The sequence below is a fragment of the Rattus norvegicus genome, chromosome 9 (genome assembly GCF_021556685.1).
Source record: "Rattus norvegicus strain SHRSP/BbbUtx chromosome 9, alternate assembly SHRSP_T2T, whole genome shotgun sequence".
Lineage (NCBI taxonomy): Eukaryota > Metazoa > Chordata > Mammalia > Rodentia > Muridae > Rattus > Rattus norvegicus.
In genome coordinates, this window is record NC_141542.1 from 79,292,087 (window position 1) to 79,317,242 (window position 25,156).

The window sequence follows — 25,156 nt, forward strand, 5'->3', positions numbered from 1 at the left end:
CCTCTGGACTTCCACTGTAAAACCCCTCTATGTCTTCATTTAACTAGTTGCAAATCACTTCTGATTCAATTTTGTTTGGGTTTATCTCCATGTAAATAACAGTTAAGTGAGAGTTACAGATTTTTTTTCCAAACACTGACTGTGATAAACAAAGCTAATGGCAAGTCCAGATAAGAAAAGAAACGACCCAGAACCCATAAGTCCACTCCAAGGGAAAAAAAAAAATGGATAGTTAGATGTGCATGTCCTTTGTCACCCAAACTTGTTTCTTAATCTGCAGACTGCTAGGAGAGGGATTGAAAAGTTTGCCAGGCGTGTTGTATTGAATCTTGATCATGGTAAAGCAACGGTGCCTGGTGAATATGACAGCTGGGGATCATCCAACCACCCTCAGAAACAAAGATACAAGTGTTCCCGGGACTGTTAGCTTACAGCACCTTGAAACAGTTTTCATGTCTCCACTTAAAAATAGGTAGCATAATGCTATTCTCTTTCTGTCAACATTGTGACCACTTTCCTTGAGGAAACATGAACAGAAGTAGTTACAGTAGCATTCCAAGAGGCCTTCCTGTACCTGTACTATGTGCGGAAGCTTGAAGGTGTATTGGGTGGCCAGGGGACAATTTAATTGCCTGGGGAAATTCTTTATTCAATAAAATCGTTCCTCGTTTAAAGATAGTTATAAGTTAAGGGCGCAGGTTGAAGTAAATCCTAACCCAGACCACAGAGGAGCCTGTTCCGGACACAACAAAGGATCTGAGAAGTAAACCCAAGAAACACTAGAGGTTTGCTTCAAGGAAAGCTAAGGTTGCCTGTGTGTGTGTCGCCGCCACGCATTGCTGCCTCTGAGAACACAGGGCTGAGCCCTTGACTGGCTCCCTACGCCAAACACAGTCCGCCACCCAACTCCCGTAACGCCATGGCAGGTGGCATTGTGTTGGATTCTGAGTGTGTGGCTTCCGAGTCTCGGAATTTGGTGGGGAACAAGAATTTCCCGGGCTCCTCGGAGTTTCCCTGCGGCAAGAGCAGCGCGCCCTGAAGGGAGGGCGCTCCTTGCTCCGGGTGTGACAGACACACCCGCAGCCCGGCATGGAGCTGCGCGGGGCAGGAGGGAGGTGCGGACTGGGATAGGGGCGGCAGGGTGGTGTGGCACCTTAACTTTGATCGCGCGGTCGCAGGGTTGAGAGCCACCGCCGCCCCGCCCGAGCTGGGTGCCGCGGTCTTCGGCTCTGCGCCGCGCGTCTCCGCGGCTGCCTCTTTAATCAGGAACACAGAAGGGGCGGGCCCTGAGCGGGCGCGTAATCGGATCGCTCTGCCGCGGCTCTGACATCCACATGCTGCTCGGCCTGAAAAGGCGAGGGGGGAGCCGGAGGGGAGACAGAGGAGGCGAGCGAGGCACCAGCCCGCAGCCCGCCCCCGGCACATCCTCAGAAGCACAGACACTCGGCCCGGCGCTGGGCGAGGTGGAGGTGAGGGCGGGCGCCAGCGAACTCGGAGAGCCGCTCGCACACTCGCGGGCGATCTCAGCCGCCGCCGCCGCCGCCGCACCCGCAGCAGCACCAGCAGCACCGGCCACAGCAGCTTCCTGCCTCGCTCTCCCCTCCAGAGACTGGCCAAGCGGGTGTAGCCGCTGGGGAAGGCTCCCGCTTAGGGGAACCCGGAGAAGACTAAGAGCCGGGCGCCTGACTGCCTACCACTCCGCCTGTCCAGCGGTCGGTACCTCTGCCCGCGTGTGTCCTGGGTGCCGGCAGACCTGTGTCAGTTTGCGCTTCTGAGATCACACAGCTGCTTAGGGGCCGTGTGATGCCCAGGGCAATTCTTGGCTTTGGTTATTATTATTATTACTATTATTTTGCGCTTAGCTTTCGGGAAACCCTCGTGATGTTGTAGGATAAAGGAAATGACACTTTGAGGAACTGAAGAGACCATACACGCGTTTGGGTTTGAAGAGGAAACTGGTCTCCGCTTCCCCAGCTTGCTCCCTCTTTGCTGATTTCAGGGGCTATCTCTTAGTGAGGTGGAGATATTCCAGCAAGAATAAAGGTGAAGGCAGACGGACCTCCAGGACGCAGGAGGAAAACGCTGATCATTAGAGACCTTTGCAGAAGACACCACAAGGAAGAAAATTAGAGAGGAAAAACACAAAGACATAATTATACGAGATCCCACCAACCTAGCCCTGGAGAGAGCCTCTCTGTCAAAAATGGATATGTTTCCTCTCACCTGGATTTTCTTAGCTCTGTACTTTTCGGGACACAAAGTGAGAAGCCAGCAAGGTAAGCCCTTCAAAGTTTTTCTATTCATTTTTACATGGTTCCCCCTTTAAGGGCGACTGCTAATGCGGAGAAGCCACTCAGAACCGCTCAGGAGGAGGCTCCCTCAATACTCAATAATTTAAAGGGAGATCTCCGTGGCCTTCTTTATACCACCAGGGCTGCTAAACCCAACTTTTCTCTCTTGCTAAGGGAGTGTGTGTGTGTGTGTGTGTGTGTGTGTGTGTGTGTGTGTGTGTGTTTTGTAACAGAATTTGGCGGTGTTCAGATGTCACATATGGACTGAATCAAAGGTTTAAAAATACTACAAAGCCTTTGCATTACAGTTTTGGGGATTTTTTTTCCTCCCTGTCTTGAAGCAGAACACATCTCCCTTGAGTTTCCTCAACCTAGCCAGTGAAATATAAATCACTTACATTCCCTCTGCTTAGCTACATTGAGCAATGTTAGCTGAAGGGCTTGGGAAAAAAAGCTAGAGTCTAGCTTTGCTTTTCAGATGTGTGGATTCTTTGCAGAATGGGAGGATACATCTCAGAACTGTAGGGTTGAAGCTAGTGGAGCGAGCCAGCTTGTGGCTGAAATGGAAGCTTTCCCGTGGGCAGTTGATAGTCCCCGCTCTCTCGTGAATCTGTGTGTTTTCTGGGAAAGCAAATCATGTTCTTTAAATTTTTTTTCTTAAAAGATAAAACAAACTGCATGACCCTCGACAGTCTCCTCATGTGAAGTGGTTAGAAAGTTTTGAGTGGAATTTGTTCTCAAACACTGCCAAAAAGGGTGTGTGGACACAGGCTGCAGAGATAAGCACAGCAGGGCCTAGGAGAGGCCAGGGCCAGCTCTTGTGGAGTGCGACAGGGGATACTTCTCTGAAAACAGGTCTCTGGGAATGCGGTTCTTCCACTCTGGAACTGCTTCTGGGGGTGTTTCCCTCCGCTCTAAGACAGTGTCTGGAACCTGAAAAAACTCTTAGCGTTTGCTCCTACAGGTGACTGGGATGGGAAACCATCTACCAAGGAAATGGGGGATAAGAGAAGGAGGGAGGAAAGATAGAGACAAAAACTCTATTACCTCGAGGCACTTGGCGGAGACAGCCAGCCGCGGTGGTGGGTCTCCTTCCTCACAGCCACCCTGGCGCTCCGCACCGTGCTTAGCGGGTCCTGAGGAGAAAGCTTAGCGGCTACCAAGCTTCTTGTTCCTTCCCCAACACACACCTACACCCATTTTACGTGGGACATATACGGGTTTTATTTTTTGCCATCTTTGGGGATTTGGCAGAGTGGGCAATGCTGTTGAGACCCAAATCCAACAAGCCTGTGCAGCTCCCTCTCTGCGGTAACTGGTCCTACTGGCAACTGCAAAGCATGAACCAAGGAAGGGTTGGGTGCAGGTCCTTCCTGGGGAAAATTTCTGGGCCTAGCATTCCATCTTGCCTTTATTCTGAATTCCCAGCTTGAATAGAAATTAAATTACCTCCCACGGACCTGAATGCTGCGTAAATTATGTATGTGTGTGGTTTGTTGTATATGTGTATATGTATGTGTGTGTGCGCGCGCACGCGCGCTCCTTGAGAATGCCTACAGTATATTTTGTATTCAAGAACGGACTCCGGTAGGCCCGGGTGTGCGAGTGCGCGTGCACTGGTACACAACACACACACACACACACACACACACACACACACACACACAACTTCAGGTTCCGGTGATGTGCGAAGCGGTTGGGATTGTAAAGACTTGGGGACCATCTCCTATCCCAGATGTTCGCACATCTGTCCCTAAGCGCTGCGTGGAGCATGTGTGTACGACACCCGCTCGAACCCACTCCTGCTCTGCCACCTGCCTTCCGCGCTCTCTGCAGAGCCCCCTCCCATTCCAATCCCTGGTCTTACTGCGTCACTTCCAGAGAAGCTCAAAAGCTCGGGGTGCGAAGAAGCTCATCACCCACTAAGAGCCCCGCGGGCAGCCTTGGGCCGGGGGTGGGACCCGCCCGGACTAGATATTATCCGGCTCCCCGAAAAGGTGATCAATCTCCGGTCATGTTTTCAGTCCAAAAACTAATTGGTACCGGGAGACCTAGCCTGGGTGGCTAAGGGCGAGGCCAAGCTAGACCTCTGACTCACCCTATGAGCGCCCGCCAGAAGGTGGGTTGGCCCTGGCACTACGGCGGCGGCGGGAACCTATTCCGAGAAGGAAGTCAGGAAAGAAGGTGGCGGGCACAAGTGGGGGCAACTGAGCAAAATACCCGCAACTGAGCTGGTCCGCAGTAGCTGGAAGGCCCTGTGGGCACCATACATCGGCTCCCAGGCGCGTACCCTCCCGCCCCGGTCTAGTGGAGTCTGAGCAGCTGGGCTAGGCCGGCTCGGAGCGCCCCCTCCTACTCAGGGCGCTGTGCTTGGCGCTGCAAGCTCGCCGCAGCCCCTGGAGAACTGGCATGTAGAAGCTGGGGGCCTGATGCCGAAAGATTCCGGTGCTAGCCTGGCCGGGAGGCAGGAAGCCGGGGTGGTATTGCAGCACTGAGGGCGGGGAGAGGCGGGAAACAGCTTGGCAGCCTAAGCCGCAGGAATGCGCGCAACTCGCACAGTCTGCCCGAGCACAGTGCGGCTAGCGCCCGCCTGAGCGCACAAACAGGTGAAGAGCACGCCGCGCGGGCATCCACGTGGCCGAGACGTGGGCGCCCCCCAGCGCTCTCACCCCCACCCCCCAGCGCCGTCCCCACCGCCGCATCGATTTGTTTGGGCTACGCAGCAGAAACAGAGCTGAGCAATCCATAAACATTCTATTAGGCAAAAATATTCCCAGCAAAAGCAGAACCAAGGCTATAAGCCTCTGCTAAGTTGGCCGCCTAGGATTCCTCCAGGCCAGTCCCCTCCTCCTCCAGACTAAGGACACCCCTGATAGAAGCCTGCGGCGGCATTTCCCTGACGCTGCCCAATGCCAGAAAGTTAGGTCGGGCTGCGGCTTGTCCTCCAGATCAGCCACTGCAGCTGCCTGCAGGCAAATTGTATCCACCACCACCACCACCACCACCACCACCACCACCACCACCACCACCACCACCACCACCGCCTCCTCTCTGCTCCTGCCCACGTGGAATAAAAAATACAGTGTTCACGACCAATGCTTCAGTTTCCTTGATTGATTTCTTTTTAATACCAACACAAGTTAATGGAGGCGAGGCGAGCTGTGATTAAACGCCTGCCCCCACCCCTCGCCTCGGGCTGCCTGAGCCCCTAATGTGTCCCACCAGTCCCTAAGTAGCATCAGCGTGGAGGGCACGAGTGGAACGACTGTCCTAAGGTGGGCGTTGCGTGTGTGAGGGGGCGTGTAATGGATTGGGCAACCCTCTGGGAATCTCTGGAGGTTGGGAGCACTGGAATCTGCTTTCTAGATCTACGTAGCGGATACTCCCAGCTGTGCCGCAGCTTCTGCGGCTCTGGTTGAATTTCTGCTGGAAGGGAAGGGACTGGACGCTCCGGTTTATTGGCGTGGACTCCCTGCTTGGCTCTCTCTGCCTCCCTTCTTTTCAGTTTCTGACAGAGAGGAGAGCCCCCTGGCGCTAGTCGTTCCCCAACAGCGCCGAGCCACAAAACTGCTCCTCCGCTAAAGTGGATCCGCAGGGGTTTGCTTTCTACCCAGGAAATCACTTTGTCCCTGCCTTGGGTTCTTCAGAAGGTGGCAACTCCCAGACCTAATGTCTACTCCTCCTCCTCCCTCCCAGTCCCTTGAGACCCATGGCTCGGGGCCAGAAAGAAGCCAGACCCCATAACCATCTATCTCCCCCTTTCTTCTTACTCCAGGAGCACTTTGATCTGTGGTAGTCTTTAACACCATTGCCATGGACACGGGCCGACTCGGTCAATTCAACCTTCAGTCTGAGCTAGGTGATCAGATAAAAGGTGTAAACGGGCTGTGGAAAACAGGACAAACAAATCCCCTAAGGGAAGCAGTCATAGTCCGAGAGCTTGGTATGGATTTTGTGAGGTTTTGGTCAGTCTCCCCCAAGTGTCCCTGTGGCCGTGGATGGGTATAATCATTTACAAGTAAAATAGTAAACTCCAGGATTCTGAATAGCCTGCTTAGAGCTCTGGGGACTTGTTTCCTGCCCTCATTAAGTAAGTGCCCAGTCACCTTCTCCCCAGAAGCAAGTACTGGAGGTGGTGAGGCTGGTTTTTTTTTTTCTTTTCCTGCCAACTGAGTACACAGTATAAAACAGGGGAGAGCGCCCCATAGGGCTTCGCGGCAGGCTCTTACTTGTCCAGGATTCACCAGGTAGAATAGCAAATGCCCACAGCACCTCTAGGGTGAGGTTTTATGTCATCCCGTGGAGTCCTCAGAGCACTCAACTGGCAAAGTGTGAGATTTGAAAGCTGCAGGGACTGGAGGCTGGGCTCTCTAGACAGGACGCCCTGCTGTCTACCAAATGGCTCCAGCCCCCTGCGGTTCAACGGATAGTGGGCATTCCTCAGTTTCTAGGTATAGGAAAAGTGAAGAGAAGGAACACCAGTTCTTATGTAATGGGGCATGTATGCAAGCCACAGTTATTGGGCAGGAGAAGGTGGGGTGGGGGTGGGGCGCTGAAGTTCCTGTGTCTTCTGTATCTCATTCAACTCTTCATAAGAGCATTCAAAAAGAAAGAACTGACTTGGGGTGAACCAAGTGTGGGACATTTCTGAGTTGACAAGAGCCAGGCTCGCTGATAGTTTTCAGAAAATGTTCCCCAAAGATCCACTTTGCAAAGATCTTAAGGTGAGATTTTTCCTTTGTGAAAAGCACAAAGCATGCTAAGTAAAAAGGAGGGGGCACTGTCCCCTGGTTATGCCTTTTCCAGTCAGCAGATCAGACCTAACTAAACTGGAAGCCCTTGTGCTAAATGCTGGCCATGTTATCCAACTCTGCGCTGAACTAGGCCAATTTAAATATAAGGAAACAACAGAGTCAGTCACAGCAACCAATAGGAAGGAGGCCTCCTTACCCGAACCAGTCGGATTTAAAGTCCCCTCTGCCTTAATCAGGTGAGGAAGGTAAGTTGGAACAGACCAGCTCTTGTTTCCTCAGCCTTCTTCTCTATAGCAGCACCCCCCCAACACACACACACACACACACACACACGCACATACACACACACGCACACACACACACATACACACACACATACACACACACGCACACACACACACACACAGACACACACACAGACACACATGCACACACACACACATACACACACACACACACACACACACACACACACACACACACACACACACACACACGCACCCCTCCAGCTTGGCCGGGTCCTTCTATAGAATAGCAAGTTGCCAGATTGTGAATCAAATAGAAAAGCCGATTAGACTCAAAACCAAATTTATTATTATTTTGTCTTTTGACAAGCATAACACATTTGAAATTCCTTGAACTAAGTTAGGACTTTTAAAAAGTGACCTCGGAGCAGGAGTTCATGGTGGCATGAACATATCTAAGGTATTTTATCATCTGGCCATCACTTGCTACCTTGAGTGGCAGTTGTGCTGTCTTTGAGGCCCAGCGGTTTGCCATTGTCCTGTTCCTTCCAGGAACAGGCTCTTTTCTAGCTTTTGAAGAGGATGGTTAGTCCATTTCTGGAAAACACTACAGGAGTTGTGTGTCTCCCCACCCCAACTCTCAGTTCCTACTCATTTTCCAAGGCCTTATGTGCCTTGTAGAGAGTGGGGGGAGGGGAGGCAGCATATATTTAACCCTTTCATTCCCAAGCAGGTTTAGCAGGATTGGATTCCAGGACGCACTGGCCTTGTCCTGTGGCTGGCCCAGGAGAAAGCTTCTAAAGGTTTAGGAAGCTGTCAAGTTTAGATAAGACTGAGCCCCTATCCTATGGGACCTTGGTTGTATTAATAAGGAGAAATTAATTTTTAACCACTGGGAATGTTGCCAAATTATGTGACCTTTGGCAGACCAGCTGTGCTATAAAAATAAATCCCCCATTTCTGAAAATGCTGCTTCTTTCCAGTACAACAATAACAACGTGGCAGTTGGGACAGAGACGCACAAGCAGCAGGCAGGCTGGAGAAGAAAGGGAAGGGATGGGTGTTGACAAAAAAAAAAAAAACAAAAAAAAACAAAAAAACAAAACTGTGATGCTGTGAAACGTGACTGCAGACCTGAACATCCTGCCACTCTCCCCCACAACCCACCCAGGGCTCCCAGAATGCCTGCCGGAAAGAACAAGCACCCGCATGACAGGGAGTCCGGGAGCTGTGTGTATGCAGGCAATGGAGAAGGTGTTAAGTGTTTCCAGCCTGCTCACACCCAGCCTCGAACACATCCCTCATTGTTCACACTGGCCAGTGACTGGCATGGGCAGAGAAAGGGGGTATTGAAAGGGGCAAAATATTTATCTTTCCTTAAATGCCACCAATAAGTGTCTCTGAAGTCTGAGAGCCCTGGTGTTGGACTGCATAGCTTCTAAAAAACAGGCGCCAGATGGGCTGTCCGGGTTTGCAGGCCAACTCAGCCAGTTGCCAGCTGTCTGCTCTGTGTACTCCGTGCCACCAGAGTACTTAATGGCGTTGGGCCTCAGTTTCCCTATCTGTAAAAGGTGTGTTTGATAACAGTAGCTACCTAGGATGGCTGTGCTGCGTGGCTGAGTCTGTTCTGATGCCAGTCACTATTATGTGTTAGCCATCTCACGCTCATACAAAGCGCTCTCCAACCACTGTGGGAAGTTTATTTTATTTTTATGAGATTTATTCATTCTTGGCTGCTCTCTCACTAAACCTTTGTCTGTGCTCCATAAGCACCAGCTTATCTCCTTCACGAAGTTTTCCACAGACCCATCACTCCTGGGGATGCTCCTCTCAGCAAAGGGAAGTCTCCTCATTTCATTCCTTTTCTCCCTTATCCTAGTCTTCATGTTCTTGGTCCCACTCCTCCCCCATTTCAAATCTGTCTTCTTTTCTTTCTGTTTCCTTTTCCCTCCCATTCCATCCTTCCTGACTGAAAGTGTACTCAGCAGGGAGGGAATGCTGGGGTTAAGGCACTCTTCTGAATTTGCAATACTTCTACTCTGGCATTAAGTCCCCCCAGCAACTGAACTCAAAAGAAAAGTAGTCAGAAAGACAAAATGGCTTTTACCCAGCAAGATTCTTAATAATCTCATTTCCCTTTGGGTCTTCATGAAAGAGGCATAGTCTAATCCAGAAAAAAAGAGAGGGTGAATGGGAATAAAATAAAAGTTCTTCCCAGTAGCTTGCAGTGCACAGGACTTAAGAGAGAGAGAGAGAGAGAGAGAGAGAGAGAGAGAGAGAGAGACTGAGACTGGTAACCTGGTCCCAGCCCCTAAAGATGTTCTGATAACTAGCAATTAGATTCTGGAGAGAGTCAGTCTTCGAAGAAGATAAAGGGAATTGCAAATTACTGGACCAAATGATAGTAATAATTGTGAGAATAGATGGGGAAAAATAAAGCAGATGTTCCCTGAAGGCACAGTAAGAGTCAGAGATAAAGGCGAAGGAGAGATTTAGTGGACAGAGGCGAGCTGAAGTCACATAGGAGAAAATCCATTACTATCAGTGGCTCACTGATGACGTTGTTGTAGTTCAGCGTCTTGCAAGTGCTACTGATAAACAAATATTTTGAAGTTGCCCTTTTGAGTGAGGAGAAACAGCAAACAATAATCAATCAACCAAAAGCTTCAGAAAAAAAAAAAGGTTTCTACTGCTAGCTACAACATGTGTATCACTGTTCTTCTTCATCAGCTAAGGTTAGAGTGTCCATGGAGACCCAGCTCACACTGAGACCATCTTGGTCTATGGCTGCATGCTATTATCTCAGATAATTAATGCACCATTTTTAAATCTGTATTTAATAGCGGTTGAGAATAGGAAGGGAAAGGTGGTTGCTGGTGTTTTACAATGTGTGGTAAAATGAGTTTTGATATCTAGTGATACACTTGGTGTTATGTTAGTTTGATCTTAATTCATTAATTGCTGAAATCTCATTGACTGTGACTGGAGGGCAGGATTCTGGATTTGATCTCATAGGGCTTGCCAAGGATGGATGAGGAAGGATCCTTGGCCTCAGGAGGCTTGTGGATAAGGCCATCTGAACTCTTAATGTCCCTTAGAAGATGCTCAAGACTATTATTTTTAAGGTATAGAGAAGGGAGAGGTAGTCGTTGGCAGTCCTGGTGTGGAGGTGAGGAAGGGTTATATGTGTAGTGAGATGATCAGCCAGGAAAAGACGTTCAGAGAGAAAGGAAACAGAGAACAGAGACATCCTCCTTGGGTTTGTTTAGGAGAGCTGCAGTTTAGAATACATGGTTAGAAATAATTGCCAATAAAGTTAGAAATAGTGTCTTGGGCTTAATGCAAGGTCCAATTTGCAAGGCCAGGGGCTTCGAGTTTCACGTACTAGCCAAGGGGGACCAATTGACATTTTAACCTGAGTTCATCAAAATAACTGGGAAAAATATATATATTTTATTAGCCATCCCCCTTCCTTTGGCTTTTAGAGAGACCTCAAAATTATTCTTCTTCTGTTTCCTTTCCCAAATGTCTGGTAAAATGGTCAAGATTTGTAACCCCAGATCTCTCATCAATGGCATCAAAACAACATTTGCAATGAGGTCTGGGAAAGAGCGGACACAAATATAAACTAATGATATTATATCCGCTGCCCTATTGGAATTGCATTTGCTTATGATCTAACATGACAAATCACAAGGTTACCACAAGTGGCATGATTTTAGGTCAGGGGAGGTAATCATGTCAAACTTGTATTTTCTGATTAAATGAGGGTTTGTTTTAGCCTCCAGATAGTAGAAGGAGAGTTGTTCCTGAGGCCCTCCTTCCAGTCCCACCTTCCAGTTGTGTCCTAGGCAAGGTGGGGGTGTAGTGGAAGGCAGTTTGCTTTGTTTCTTCTTGCCTTCCTCCAACAAGAATTGACTTCTCCTGCTTCCTGTTCCTTGTCTTCCCTGCCTTCCCAGATGGTTCTTTTATTTAGATCTTGAACTTTATCAAGGCAAAAGTTCATGGAGATTCTCATTTACTGTACCTCCAGGAGTGTGTTGCTCACTGCCACCCAGCCCCATAAACTGAATAGATGGCACCCCCTCCTCGTTGCCTGAGGAAGTGGTCAAACTGCCGCATTCCTGGCTGATGGATTGGCTCGTTTCTCCCCAGCTTAAGCCAAGATACAGATTTTATGAGACTGTCTCGTGACAGGCTGAAGTCACTTTGAATAAAACAAAAATCTAGCCTCAACTCAAAGAAACAACCCTTTGAAGGAGCTTATCCTGAGCCGGTGAGCAAAACTTGGTTAAAAGTCCAAGCAAAGGACTTAGATGATGTGGGTGGGGGATTTGATGATACTTCTTTTGGGCTTCTCTTCGTGCATCCCTGTTCACATGCTCACACAGGGAGCTGTGTATTCATAATATTTATAAAGAAGCAGCCGCAGAGGCCATTAAGAAGCTCACATCAGTACAGCTAATGTGACTAGAAGAGACATTCGAATTCTCCATAATGGGAGACCAGCATGCTCACATGAAGCCCCCAACATTTTGTTTCAGTCTTACTAAGTGAATAATGCAGAAGGACATGCCTTGAGCAAGCAGCATATTGTCTCAGAAGGAGGACACTCCTTTGAATTTGAGGTCAGTTTACAAGTTCTAGAAACATCCTTCCACCTCATGGTATACTTTGAATTTTGGAACTGGAAATAACCTTTCACGGGAGAGGGCACAGTCTCAGCTTGGTGGCCTAAGTCACCCAAGGCCACATAGCTTGCCACTTGATTGTGGAGCTCTTCATCCCCACCCCACTGCTATTCTAGTCAGCTGTCCATAAACTGCAAGTGACAGTGACAGGGGAAGGTGGCAGCTTCCTCTGTTTTTAAGTAGAAGAAGAGTGTCTTCTTTGCCTTGCTATGCATAATTAGATGAAAGTAGTGTTGTGGGATGAAGGGCGGGATGGATTGTGTTGCAAGTAAAGAATACATTGTAAAAAGTTTCCAAGGGAAGTGAGACAGGTACACCGCAACCCCCAAGTATATAGTCACCTCTATGTGCCTGAGGGATTGTTCTGCACTCCCAGCAGATGGCTGAAACCATGAATAGTGACCAACAAAATAGATGACGCTTTTTCCTATGCATAGTACATGTGACAAACTTAACTTATAAATGACTCATACTAAAAGATTAACAATAGCTAATAATAAAGTATAACAATTACAGTGGCATTCCATAATAAAAATTATTTGGATGTACTGTATCCATCTATCTACCTACTATCTATCATCTATCTACCTATTATTTATCATCTATCTACTGACCATCTTTCTACCTATCATCTATCCATCTACCTACCATCTATCTATCTATCTATCTATCTATCTATCTATCTATCTATCTATCATCTATCTACCTATCATCTATCTATATATCTATCTATCATCTATCTATCTATCTATCATCTATCTATCTATCATCTATCTATCTATCATCTCTACCTATTATCTATCTATCTATCATCTATTTGTAGTTAATGTACTCTTCTTCTTGTGACACTTCCTTCACTAGTAGGTAATGAATGTAATGAAGTAAATGACTTAACAACAGTGTTAGGCTGCTATTGACCTCCTAACTATGTGTTAGACTGAGAATTTTCAAGGTACAGCAATGTCTTTGACCACTGATAACTAGATCCGCAGAAGGGGTAGCAACGGAAAAGTAGGGTTACCCACATAAGAAATAGATGTCTCTAATCTTCCCTCTTGTCTCAACGGCATGCTAAAACCACAGAGATCTAGCCCAGTGGGTTTCAACCAAATCCAGGAAGTCCCAGAGAATCCCCCAAGAAATGAGGGCAGAACTTAGAAGCCAAAGTGATGTTCTTTAGTTTCTGATTCCTTCCCTTTGAGCATTTCTTCTACTTCCATTGTACTTTGGAATTCTGGGTAGATTTTTCATCTAAGGGGAAAGAGTACCACTTCTTAAAACATAAAAACACGACACCTAGTACACATCACCTAATTACACAGCTAATACAATCCACACATTAAATAAAACATATAAAGTGAAACCTAGGAGGACCCTACTCAAGTAAGGAGTAAGTTTATCCCCCATGCCCCTCTCGCCAATGTCAAGTGCCCCCACACAGGTGCATGTAAGTACGCATGCGCACACACAGACACACACAGTATCTTCGACAGTTATCTCACTACTCCAGAGTCAGCCAGCTACCAAGGAACCCTGTTCATGATTTCCTTCCCTTCAATTAACGTGGGCTCTGTTTGCTTTTCACCTGTCACAGGTTCTGGCTGTTGAAGCAAACCTGCAGAATTCTGATTATTTAAAAGTCCTCGCCACAGGGGGCTGGAGAGATGGCTCAATGGTTAAAAGAACTTTGTGCTCCTACAGAGAGGACTCAGGTTCAGTTCCCAGCACCCACATGGTGACTCACAACCATCTGTAACTCGATGAGAGTTCCAGGAAATCTGATGCCCTCTTGTGGGCTCCAAGGACTCCATGAATATATGCGGTGCTCATTTTTCTTAAAGACAAAATTCTCACCAGGTTATGTCACCAAATTCAGGCAATATCGTTTTGCTTTTAAACAATTCCAATTAAATTTCCTAGATGGCAGACTAGATTTGTAAGGTTTCTTCTTCTTCTGCCCCTTCTTAATGCTTTCTAAAAATCAAATGTTTCCAAGGAGCTTGGTCTTAATTCAGGCTCTCTAGGAGGGCCTAAGCGAAGGGGTAGGAAATTCTTTTATCTTGGGAAAGGGATCAGGAAACCCACAGGCAGAATCAGCATAACTGTACCGAGAAGAACAGGGCCATGGAAATTTAGAACAATAAATATTTGGCATTTTATTTTTTAAAGGAAACCACCTAGGTATTCACTCCGAGGAAAAAACCTAAACTCTGTGGCTGAGAGAGTTATCTCCTACTTCCCCAGGAGTTATGTGTAGAGGCATCGCGTTGTGACCTCTAACCCACTGTCCTCTGACCTAGCTCACCCTTCAAGCTTCGCTCCCAGATGGATTTTGCTTCTTCACTTTGGGAAATAAGTTGGCCGGAGGTGGAAGGTGTGCACAAAATAGTTGCAAAATGAGGTCGTAGGTCAGCTCACCAAACAGGTTCAGTGACTTCCACAGTGTGGTATTGGCCTTGAGGAGTCTGCCCTTGAGTTCAAGTTTCTCTCTTTTCCTTGTCAGATGGTTCTGAAACAAGACAGAATACACTTATGAAGTTATTTCGGAGCACAATTAAGGCCTAAAAAGTAATGGATGATCTAATTCTTCACAAGAAATTCTAGCTAATTCTTACTGGGGCGAGCTGTACTTAAGACTTGCAAGCCCACCCCACTCAGAAATGAAAAGATCAGTTATCAAGAAGGATTTAGTGTGTTTTCTTTATAGCTTTTACCGCTGTCTTTCAAGAACTCTCTTCCCTCCAAGAAAAATAGAGACAGAAATTCTAGTATTTGTCTTTGTGGATATATGTCTGCGCAAATGATGGGTAATATTTTCTGAGGGCGTAAACGTGTGCACAGGACTGAAGTGTGAATTACTGATATGTATATGTAATTGATGGGAGTTCAGTATCTGTGTGTTTCTGAGTGTGAATGCAGTCTAGGCAAGAATGCCCATTTATAAATATGAGGGTATCGAGAAGGTTAACAACACACAACCGAGACAGATGTTAAGGAGTTCACAGATATTTCATTAAGTGGCTTGATTTTCTTCTGATAAAGACGTGATTGGGGAGGGGGCGGGAAGCAGGGGAAAGCAGTGTCTTGTCCTTTGTCTCTCCATTAATAAATTTCAGTCGCAGGAGTGCAGACTACTGGCTGCAGAGCGTAGCAGAGCTGAACGAAATTTCTTTTGTGGGGCAGTAATTATACTGAGTGTAGATAAGACAGGAAACCTTTCTGCGAGGAAAGTTTTGCTCCTGCCTCTACTGTGATCTGTGTGCATGGACTAATTGCTGAAAGCTCAAGAAGCTGAGGGGAGAAAGTCTTTGTTAAGAGTAATGGAGAGAAGCAGGGATGGGGGACTTGCCTGACTGGGGAACCATAAGGGTTACTAAACAGGAGCTCTGCTCAGGTTTCCTCCAGGAGCTCCAAGGGGTGGGGCAGGGCAATTTGGGGGTGGGGGGTGAGTTGGGGAGGCAGAACATTCCTTTCTCTGCTAGTTTGGTGCCAAAAAGAAAAAACCTAGTATATCTCTAAGTACCCACACATCTGCCTCTATAGAGGGCTACTCCCAGCCCCTTTCACCCACATAAGCCAAGACTGATGAGCCACCATATGACCAGCTGGAAGATACGGGTGCCCTGGGTTGGGGGAGTGCTTTTGGGTGCCCAGGCATGGACTGTAGAGGCAGGGGAGGGGAGGTGGCTGCATCTGGGTGGGAGGGATGGACCCATTGTCCTCTAGGCCTGGGAAGGATGCAGGGTCATTAGGTAGAGGATGCTATGATAGCTGTTAGCCTGAGGAAACAGCCCACTTTTGTTTTCCACCCAGTAGGGAATGGACCTGAATCCATTAGATTCTGGGCAGTTCAACCCGGCACAGTTTGAGCCCTTGGAAGCTAGATGCCAAAAAGGCTACTTGTGTGGATTTGTGTCCCAGCACCATTGTGCAGCATGCCTATCACTTATGCATTTAAAGACTGTCAGGCTGGCAGTCTGCAGCAGAGGGCTGGAAGACAGCAATGCCAACAGACACAGGGGATGGCAAAGTGCACCTGTAGAGTTAAAAATGCATGACCCATTCCCCCTTTGAGGGAACACAGGAGAAAGACCCCCGTCCTGGACGGTATCTGCTGAGCTGTAATACATAATTCACAGACCCATGCTGGTCCATGCAGATGGCGATATTAAATCGTGATTGATGCTCAGAGACATGCAACGCTCACGAAGGGCTCCAAGAGGCTTCAGAATATTCCTGTGCCCCCTGTGCCTCTCAGCTCTAACTTGGTATTAAGCAACCCACCCCCTTATTCCCCAGCCCCTGCTAGGGGTTTCGGGAGTTCCCTCCTGGGTAGATAGGATTCTTCAAATGTCACCACCTACCTTTTCTGCCTTTGAAGGTTGCCCCTTTCCCTCCTGGCCCACTGAGGCTGTTTACCTCCAACCAGGCACCGAAGTGAGGGGGAGCTGGCTCTCTTCCCCTGCCTCTGCCTTCCCTTTGGAGCATCTTGACGAGGCAGCAGCACACTCTGGTGGTGACCAAGCCAGAGGGACAGTGGGCAGAAATCGTAGGGAAAGCTGAGGCGTTTGCTTGCTCAACACAAAGCACCTTTGTGCAAATCCTGAGATTGGAGCCAGCAGATTCTTCGATTCAGAGTCTTCCATTGGGTGTATAATGAAATAATAAATCAAATTTGTGGTGTGTGTGGAATTAAATGTTTTGGGGGAGTTTCTTAAAAAAAAAAAGCTGAAATCACCCTCTGGGGCCTGTTCTGGGCCAAAGCTGAAAGTGCTCCTTTGCACCTCTCGTAATTGTGGCCAGGCTCCTGGCTTGGTACCACAAAACCACGATTGTTGGTTCCTGGAGCCCGGCTGCTGGCTGACAGGGCTGGGCTAAGGCACACCAACTAAAATGAAGGATTTATGAGACAAAGATAGAGATGAGAGGCTTGAAGGAAGAGAGGAAGATGGGCCAAGAACGGGAGACAGGAAAAGGCAGGGAGGAGTCTTAAGTGTACACTCTTGTTTTTATAATCTCCGGCCATTTAATCAAAACATTTATGACCCTTTTCTGAAGCGTGTGCGTGTCTCTGTGTGTATGTATGTGCCTGTGTGTGTGTGTCTGTATGTGTGTTGGTGTGTATGTCTATGTCTATGTGTGTGTCTATGTGTGTATGTCTCTGTGTGTGTTTCTGTGTGTATGTGTCTGTGTGTGTTCCTTGTGTGTCTCTGTGTGTGTCTGTGTGTTTCTATATGTGTGGTATGCATGTGTATGTCTGTCTGTGGCTCTGTGTGTTCCTGTGTGTGTGTGTGTGTGTGTGTGTGTGTGTGTGTGTGTGTGTGTGTGTATGACTTTATCTGGAGGGGGTTGGCTACAGAGAAAAGAGTTGAAATAATGTCTTCCACTGAATGAGTAAATAGATTAGTCTTCTGGATTGCCATAAAAGGTCCCTAAAATAGTTGTAATCAGCCACTGGGAGGGAGGAGTTGTGGAGGGAAGGCTATAGTAGCGTATCTGACATTCTTTGGTGTTCTCTCTTCCAGATCCGCCCTGCGGAGGTCGGCTGAATTCCAAAGATGCTGGCTATATCACTTCCCCAGGTTACCCCCAGGACTATCCCTCTCACCAGAACTGTGAGTGGGTTGTCTATGCCCCCGAACCCAACCAGAAGATTGTCCTCAACTTCAACCCTCACTTTGAAATCGAGAAGCATGACTGCAAGTAAGCACAAACCTTCTGACTGGGGACACAACCCTTCTGACTGGGGAAACATATACAGGGCAACTGCTCTTACACTTTGCCCTTTCTCTCACTGAAGGGCAGTTGTGGGTCCCAGCCACAGAGGGGCACTTAAACACGGCATTACCTTTCAGGAGAGGTTGGGTGGTTTTGATCCCATGGTATTGTGAAGAACCTTCTGGAATGAGGTACAGAAAGCAGTGGTGCCCTATCTGTAGACATTGGCAGTGCAGAATTTCCATGGAAGCAAGAAGCAGGCTACAGAACCCCACTTCTTATCTCTCCGATTTACCTTCCTTTGGCGGGCTCCCCCCATTTTAATTGTGGCCTTATCAGAGAGTCCTTCCAGCTTCCCTAATAAAATGGTAGCTGGATCCTCAAATATATCCACCAATGGGGATTGGCTTCTTGCTTTCCGAAGAGTCATTGCTTAAAATGAGTAAGAAAGACGGAGTCAATGAAGGAAGGGTTAAGGCTCCAATTGATTCTTGATGTCTACACTGCACAGGTTACTATCAAAGATGCAGGCGTGGATTCCTTCTACAAACAGTTCTAATTGCTTTACAAATAATTAAGCCACTCAGTTCTTGCCTCGGCCCCGGGAAGCCATTATGACACAAGAACACTAAAATAGAGAGGTTCCATCAGTTACTAACAGTGCCTCAGCTGATCTTGTAACAGGACATCAGTTCATCCACCTTGGAGATGCAGTCAGTCAGAGAAATGCTCTTGAAATGCTGTGTCCACTCGGGGAAACAGGCAGGACAGTCATGTCAGTGATAGAGATGGCTAAGTAGCCTCCAGAGCTCTGTCCTTCGTGTTTTCCTCATGAATCAAAAGTGAAAGTGTGCAGTTGGGGAAGAATGTGGCAATGCCATTTACAGTCTTTGTACCATAAATTCTGGTGAGTGTCCAGTGTTCACATGACACCCAAGCACGCTGAGCCTTCCTGTGACCAAGGCGTTGGGCGTCTTGGATAATTAATGAGGGGACAGCTCATGGGACAGGTATAAGAGAGCAGGCAACACTCCTGGCCTCTAATGTAGAACAGGCTCGGTCTAGCCCAGCACTTCCTCTGAAGGACTCAAGCTCCTCTGTAACTAGCACTAGACTCCGAGGCCTGGTAAACTGTCGCTGTTATTATTATACTCCCAGGACCAATTTGCACCTACAAAATGGTTTCCTTCCAACAGGAGGTAGTTTGTGCTGAAAACCAAAGAGTTCCCCGGATGGATGCCGCATGTGACTAAGAGTCACAGGATGGGGTTTCCAATTCCAGGGCCAATCTTGGCTGCCTGGATGACATAGCACATCAGTTCCTCCTTTGTCTGTGTTACACAGACACACTGGACTCAGTGACTCAGCATCCTGGGATTCCACTTCCCCAGCAGCAAAGTTTACAAAGAATTTGGGCGAGAACAGCTCTGTAAAAGGATTTTTGGGTCCGGGAGTCTTTGGCTAAGCCGCAGAAGGTTGGCGTCAACTGAAGTGTAATGCACCCCTGTGCTTGAGAATGCGCTCAGAGGAACTTGACTAAGCACCTCTCTGGACGGAGGGCCAAATTCGGTTCTGCTGATCCTAGCGAAATCTCCAGGGGAAATTGCTAAGAGGCCATTTTATGGATATTCACGATGACAGGGGAAAAGGGCCCAGCTTTTTAGCAAGTTGAATTCAGATGGCAGTGAGCAAAGCTCCAAATATATTGAGTAGAGTAAAAGGATAGCGAAGCAGGCTCCAGCCCCAGGATTCATCCCCCTGGGGTGGGGAGAACTTAGTGTGAAGCAAAAGGACACAAACCTCACCCTTGCTGGAAGAGAGGAAACAAGAGAGGCTACAGGCTGGCTTCCCGGCTTTTCAGCCCTTCCTAACTAGCTTCCTGTTTTCCTCCACACTCCCCATCCTTGCTGCTGGCTTCAACCTAAAAGGTCACAGGGGTCAGAAAGAAAATCTTTCTGGAATCTCTTTCCCTCTAGCGCCTTGCAGGCAAGGCTCCTCTAGGCCTCCTTAGCCTCGCTCTCAGTTCTCACCAACCCCGCCACTGTCCCCCCTCCCCATTCTCTGTGTCTCTCATTAATTTTTATATTTAGAAGGCCGTATCTGGTCCCTCAGCCTCCCGCTCTCGATCATTTGCATGCAGAATAAGGGGCTTGCCTCGTTTTACTTCATCTCATTAAATCCTGGAAGGCTTTTTCTTGTTCTTACACCCCCTTTTGACTCCTCTTCTGCACTGCATTTTTTTTTATAGTATTCGCTATCAAAGGAAATCAGTCCCCTCCTTCTTTACATTCTGGGGACATGCTCAATTGTTTACCCCAAAGTTTGTGAAGCAGATACCTCTCCCAACATAAAATTGCCTCTGCTGCCCATCTGTGAGTGGCAACAGCTTGAAAAAGAAAAAGGAAATGAAAGGGCACAGACTACATGCCTGCCCATGTTATCTCTTCTGCTTTCTGTGCATGAAATGAACTACAAAAGTGGCCCTCTGACCTGAGACCAGGGCCCTCATAGGGAGGATTATTCTGATCTGTGGTACCTAACCCTTTCCTCTCTGTACCTTAAAGTCTCCATCCTGAAGGTCAAGACTATTACAGAGCAAACCCCAGACAGCTCTTTTCCTGACCACTGCTTGTTCATTTTGCTCCACTGCTGTCTGCTTGGAAATTTTCACTCACAAGCATCATCTGTTCTGTGCCAGTGCAATCCAAAGCCACCCTTTCTCTTAGCTTTGCCTGCCTCCTCCCTTAGGCTACCCATAGGGAGCCAAGCCCTAAGCACTAGCATGCTGTCCTGGGGACTGGGTAGCAACTACAGGCAGAAGCAAAGGCCACTATGGCATTGGCAGCTACCTGTGTCAAGGGACAAAAAGACAGGACTCACGGCTGTCTGGGCAAACAGAAAGAAGTCACTTCAGTCCCTTGGGAGCAGAAGATACCTGGAGGCTGCTGCCTTGGCAGACAGAGAGAGGCCATTTGCTTGAGTCATCAGCCAGAGGCTTCCGTGCTACGGTTTTAGAAACATACACACAAGGCTGAGTAATTTTCCATTTCTAAACTTTGAACTGTATGCATTCTTTAAAACATTCACCAACGTGCCATCCTATACAACTTATTCACCAGTCTTCAAGCATGCATGTGCACACCACTGTAAAGGCCCAATCAAAGGTAACTAAAATCAAGATCAAGTTCCTGGAAAGAACAAGTACTTAGCAGATAGGGATCTTGAAAATATTTTGAGGAAGTTGGAAAACTAGGAAACTGTGAACACACATCTCTTAGGCCACCTCACGAGCAAGATTCAGAGCAAAGTCATCTCATTCCATGTCAACGTGAAGCCCACTGAGTAACAGGAACTCTGTAGAGTCCCTCCGTGGAGGTCCTGAACATCTTAAATCACATGCCTCACTTCCCTGTTTCCTTAACAAAGCCAGGAAACGTTGAGGAGAGTCATTTTTTGTTCTCGATTGTTTAGGATGGCAATTCTAAACTTCGCTTCTTCATGCACAATGAAGGGCCAGTTCATGTCCTCTTTGGATCTGATTTGCACTTGCGGATGTGTGCGCTTGAGTGCAGTACCGGCAGAGCTCAGGAGAGGGCGCCAGATCCCCTGAAGCCAGAGTTAACAAGCAGTTGTGAGCCTTCAAATGACTGTGCTGTGAACCGAGCTCATGACCTCTTCAGGAGCTTAACTACCGAGCCACCTCCTCCATCCACATTTGAATTCCTGTTGAGCTTTTCAACGTCTTCTAAGCCCTCCATCTATCTCTTCCCCCAAACCATGATGACAAGTGCATCGCTGTGCCTTGTTTGGGTTATCACAGTAGGTTAGCAAGCACATTAAGGGCTTGTCACGGGAAACCTGAGGCCATTTTCTACTCCTACTTCTTGCTTTCCCTTCTGGTTATGAGTATCCTTCCTCATATAGCCCCTGTCTTCTGGAGATATATATATATATATATATATATATATATAATCTTTGCCAAAGATTAGTTCCTGAGGTTCAAGATTTCAACCCTAAGTCAGTGCAAATTCAAGGCCAGCATTTGTTATTTGTTTCATTCAGCCAAGGCCACGACAGAGTAAGGACAGCCTGCAGCCTGACCCCCACCCCGACTGAGCGTAACACAGCACCCATAGTTCTCAGCGTTGGTTTAGAATCCTGTTTCTTCCCAGTCTCCTACACTCTGGATATGGGTATTTGGCCTCTTGCCAAGTGTTCTAGCTAAACAAAATGTGCTTGAGTTTACTTACTACAGAGGGGCCCTCTAGATCTTAGAAGATGTGTCTGTCCCTCTCACAGTTAGGTGACTATATTTTAAAACAAGAAGCAGATTCCTGGGTTGATAAATTAACCATGATGCTAAACAGGGGAGAGAAACCAGACTTCAATAACCTGGTCCCTTCATGTTGAGCAGTCAGGGCTTCCCTGTGCCCAATAAACAGCCAACGTTTCCAGCAACCAAACATAACTTTCCATCTGTGCGAGGTCTCCCTGAGCTCCCACAGCACGAGCTGTCCCTCCTTCCCGACCCGTGTTTCTCCGGGGCTCCTGGCTCAGTCTCCTTGTCCTTTATTGGCTCCTGTTCCAATCCACCTTGATTACACTGTCTATTCCAGTGTGGTGACCTCATGTTCTGAGGGGTAAGCTCTCCAATGGCCCAACCACATCCCCCGTCTATGGCCTGCAGCACCTAGCCTGGGAGAGAACTCAGTGGGTGTGTGCATATACTTCTCTTATTGATGTCTTGCCACTGATTACCTCAAGGGCATATATGATATGAGCTATGATATGAACAGAGTTGGAAGGTGGGCAGGTCTGGTTTTTCCCATTCTTCCAACCGACATTACAAAGAAATGGCAGAGATCATAGAATCTGAGCGATACGTGTCGCTAGGTACGCAGACTTGGGTTTGGCACCAGCCGAATGGCCACTGGCTGTTCACTTTGTGTCCAAGAAGTGCTTAAAAACACCTACTTAGTGCCCAGATTGATGGCCGGTTTTGAAAATATGGATGGTTAGTAAGTTGTACCCTTTGACCTGATAGATTTTGGGCCTCCAGAGTAGGAGGTAGTGAGGTCAAACTGTCCCAGCTGGTGCAGTACGTCTAAGCCTGGCAGCGAATTGGCACTTTTCTGTCTTTGTCTCAGTAGTGACAGGAAAGCATATGAAGTGGCCACCTCCCCCTGCCCCAGATGAAGAGTCTTGCTCTCAGAGGGCTTAAGCAAATGGCCCTCAGGCCCTGCCCTCTGAAGAGGCTGGGAAGGGATTCGAACCCTACTTTCCAGTCTGCCGGTTCTTCAATCGCATGCTGTCTGTCTTCCCTTCCCCAACACTGCATGTTATGACTGTGACAAGATGGGAGCCTGTTATCTGGGTCCACAGTACCCAGATCCAGCCTAGGCTGGAAGACCCGGGGAGGCTCCCTGGAAGAGGAAATACCTATACTGACCCTAGAGGACTCAGCCTATCAAAAGGAGATTGTGTGGCTAGAGGTCCAGGCAGAGGGTGGCACTCTGATCAACCTGAAGAGAGGACTGTAGCTCTGGGAAGTACAGTCATAAACATGGCTGACCTTCACTTCCTTCCCCATGAGTGCCGTAAGGGCAGGAGCAAGAGAAGGCTGCCCTTGTGACTTGATATAAATGCTTCCTGGCAAAAGGTGCCTGCTGATGTTACTTAACTCTATTTATCTTAACTATTTCCTGGCCAGGCGACTTCCACCACCTCCTTAGAATGGGGGCCCAGAGCAGGAAGCAGAAACAGCTGGGATTATGGGCAGTCTATGGCCCCGCCCTCCCTGCTATTGTAATGTTTCTTCAGCCTAGATCCCTATGTCCAGATGTTCTTAGGATAATGGAGAGTGTGGTTTGTTCTGGTAAAGTCCGGGTAACAATCTGGATTAAGTCCTCATCAGTTTACTCCTATCCAGACCCTGAATCCCTTTTTTCTTTTCTTTGAGAAATCAAATTACCCAATTGGAGGTGTGGCTTCAGCTGGGATCCCCTGAAGTCAAAACAGAGCCAGTCTCTGCAAGAGGATGCCATGTGCTGGCTCAGGAGGAGGGACTCTTGGGTTGATTACTCATGACATTGTGACAGATTTACTGCCTGCCCACCACAGAAATATCCCCATTCTCCAAGGATCCAGTGAGCATTAGTATTTTTTCTGTCTTGCAACAACCTCCTAATGACAGAAACAGACCCACCTTTGGGAGTTGGTGCAATAGTAGGGCCGGCCACATTAGCCAGAACCCAGCTACCTGACCCGCCCTCCACAACCTTGACCAAGGACTCCCTCTGTCCGGCAACTTCAGCTCTCCCGAGAAGTAGGAAACAACAGCCCACAGATTCTTTTCCTCCTTTTTCCAAGGTTAAAGAGCAGTTGGGACAACAGTTATTTCTGGCTGTTTGTTTTTTAAATATTCGATGTTGCAATCGCATTGCTCTCCGTGCAAGCGAGCTTCACTGTGGCTGTCTTTCTTAACAATGCACTTTATCTTCTGATTGAGAAAATCACTTGAGATTTTATCCTACACGATCCCCCTTGCTCTGCCTCTCAACTCTGGCACCTTCTTGAAGCCTGGAGATCCCAGAGGGCCAGCATCTCGACCCATGTAACTCCGTGTAACTCTCTCATCTAATTACACCGGCAGGCTGTCTTAAGAAATTCTGAGGGACTGTGAGACAGATAAAGGTGTGGAGGGTAGAGCATAGAAGGGGAGATAACATGTCAAGACAGTCTTTTCTACAGAGGGATTTGTGTTTTCCTGTTGTCATGAGTCCTGTAGAAAAAAATCCACACTCTTTGTTATCTGTCTTATTGGTGAGGAGATTTGGACCTTCATGAGAGATACTTAAGAGATAATTTAATTCCATTTTTTCCATTCGTGCCTAGATAAATTATCACACACACATGCAGCCCTTGTCTTGTCTTTCAAGAAAACAACTTCACAATCGTCCTTCGTTAGGAGACCTTTTGGCTCTCAACCTTCCCAGTTGATTTCGGAATAGATGGCTGTATTCAATTTACATAATCAAAAACTTTTTTTCCTAGAAGGAAAATCCCTGAAAAAAAAGTTAGCTGGGTCAAAATTAAATTTTAAGAAACTAAGGAAAAGAAGAAAGAAATAGACCCAGGTTTGGCTTGGGTTCAAGAGGACCACATGGTAAAAGAAAAAGCACACAATTGCATAATGCCTTTCCTGTGGCTATGAAGTCAGGCGTTGTGGACTGATGCGTGAAGTTTTCAGCTCTATATGTTAGAGGCCAAGATGTATGTTTGTGGGGGAAGATTATCAGGTGGGCAACAGCAAATGCTCATGTGTTCTCAAAGATCTCGGATATTAGCTACCTTTGTCTCCCAGAGCAAGCTGTAGGCTCAGGACCAGAATTATTCCCACTAACCAGAAGGGTATACTGAGGCTTTGGGAGAGCACACCTATGCTGCAGGAGGCCTGA

The 25,156-nt window shown here is 47.7% G+C and overlaps 1 protein-coding gene across 7 annotated transcripts in view; it reads left to right on the forward strand.

Moving 5' to 3' along the window:
- Nucleotides 1-1,379: 1,379 nt before the first annotated feature.
- The window catches only part of Nrp2 (neuropilin 2), a 115,148-nt gene continuing 91,371 nt past the window's right edge, over nucleotides 1,380-25,156 (forward strand). For 6 of the 7 annotated variants that reach the window (XM_087567805.1, XM_087567803.1, XM_087567804.1 and 3 more), the window contains exons 1-2: nucleotides 1,380-2,276; nucleotides 17,507-17,684. In XM_087567805.1, coding sequence (XP_087423931.1) covers nucleotides 2,204-2,276; nucleotides 17,507-17,684 — 251 coding nt within the window. In that variant the 5' untranslated portion in view covers nucleotides 1,380-2,203. 7 annotated transcript variants of the gene reach the window in all.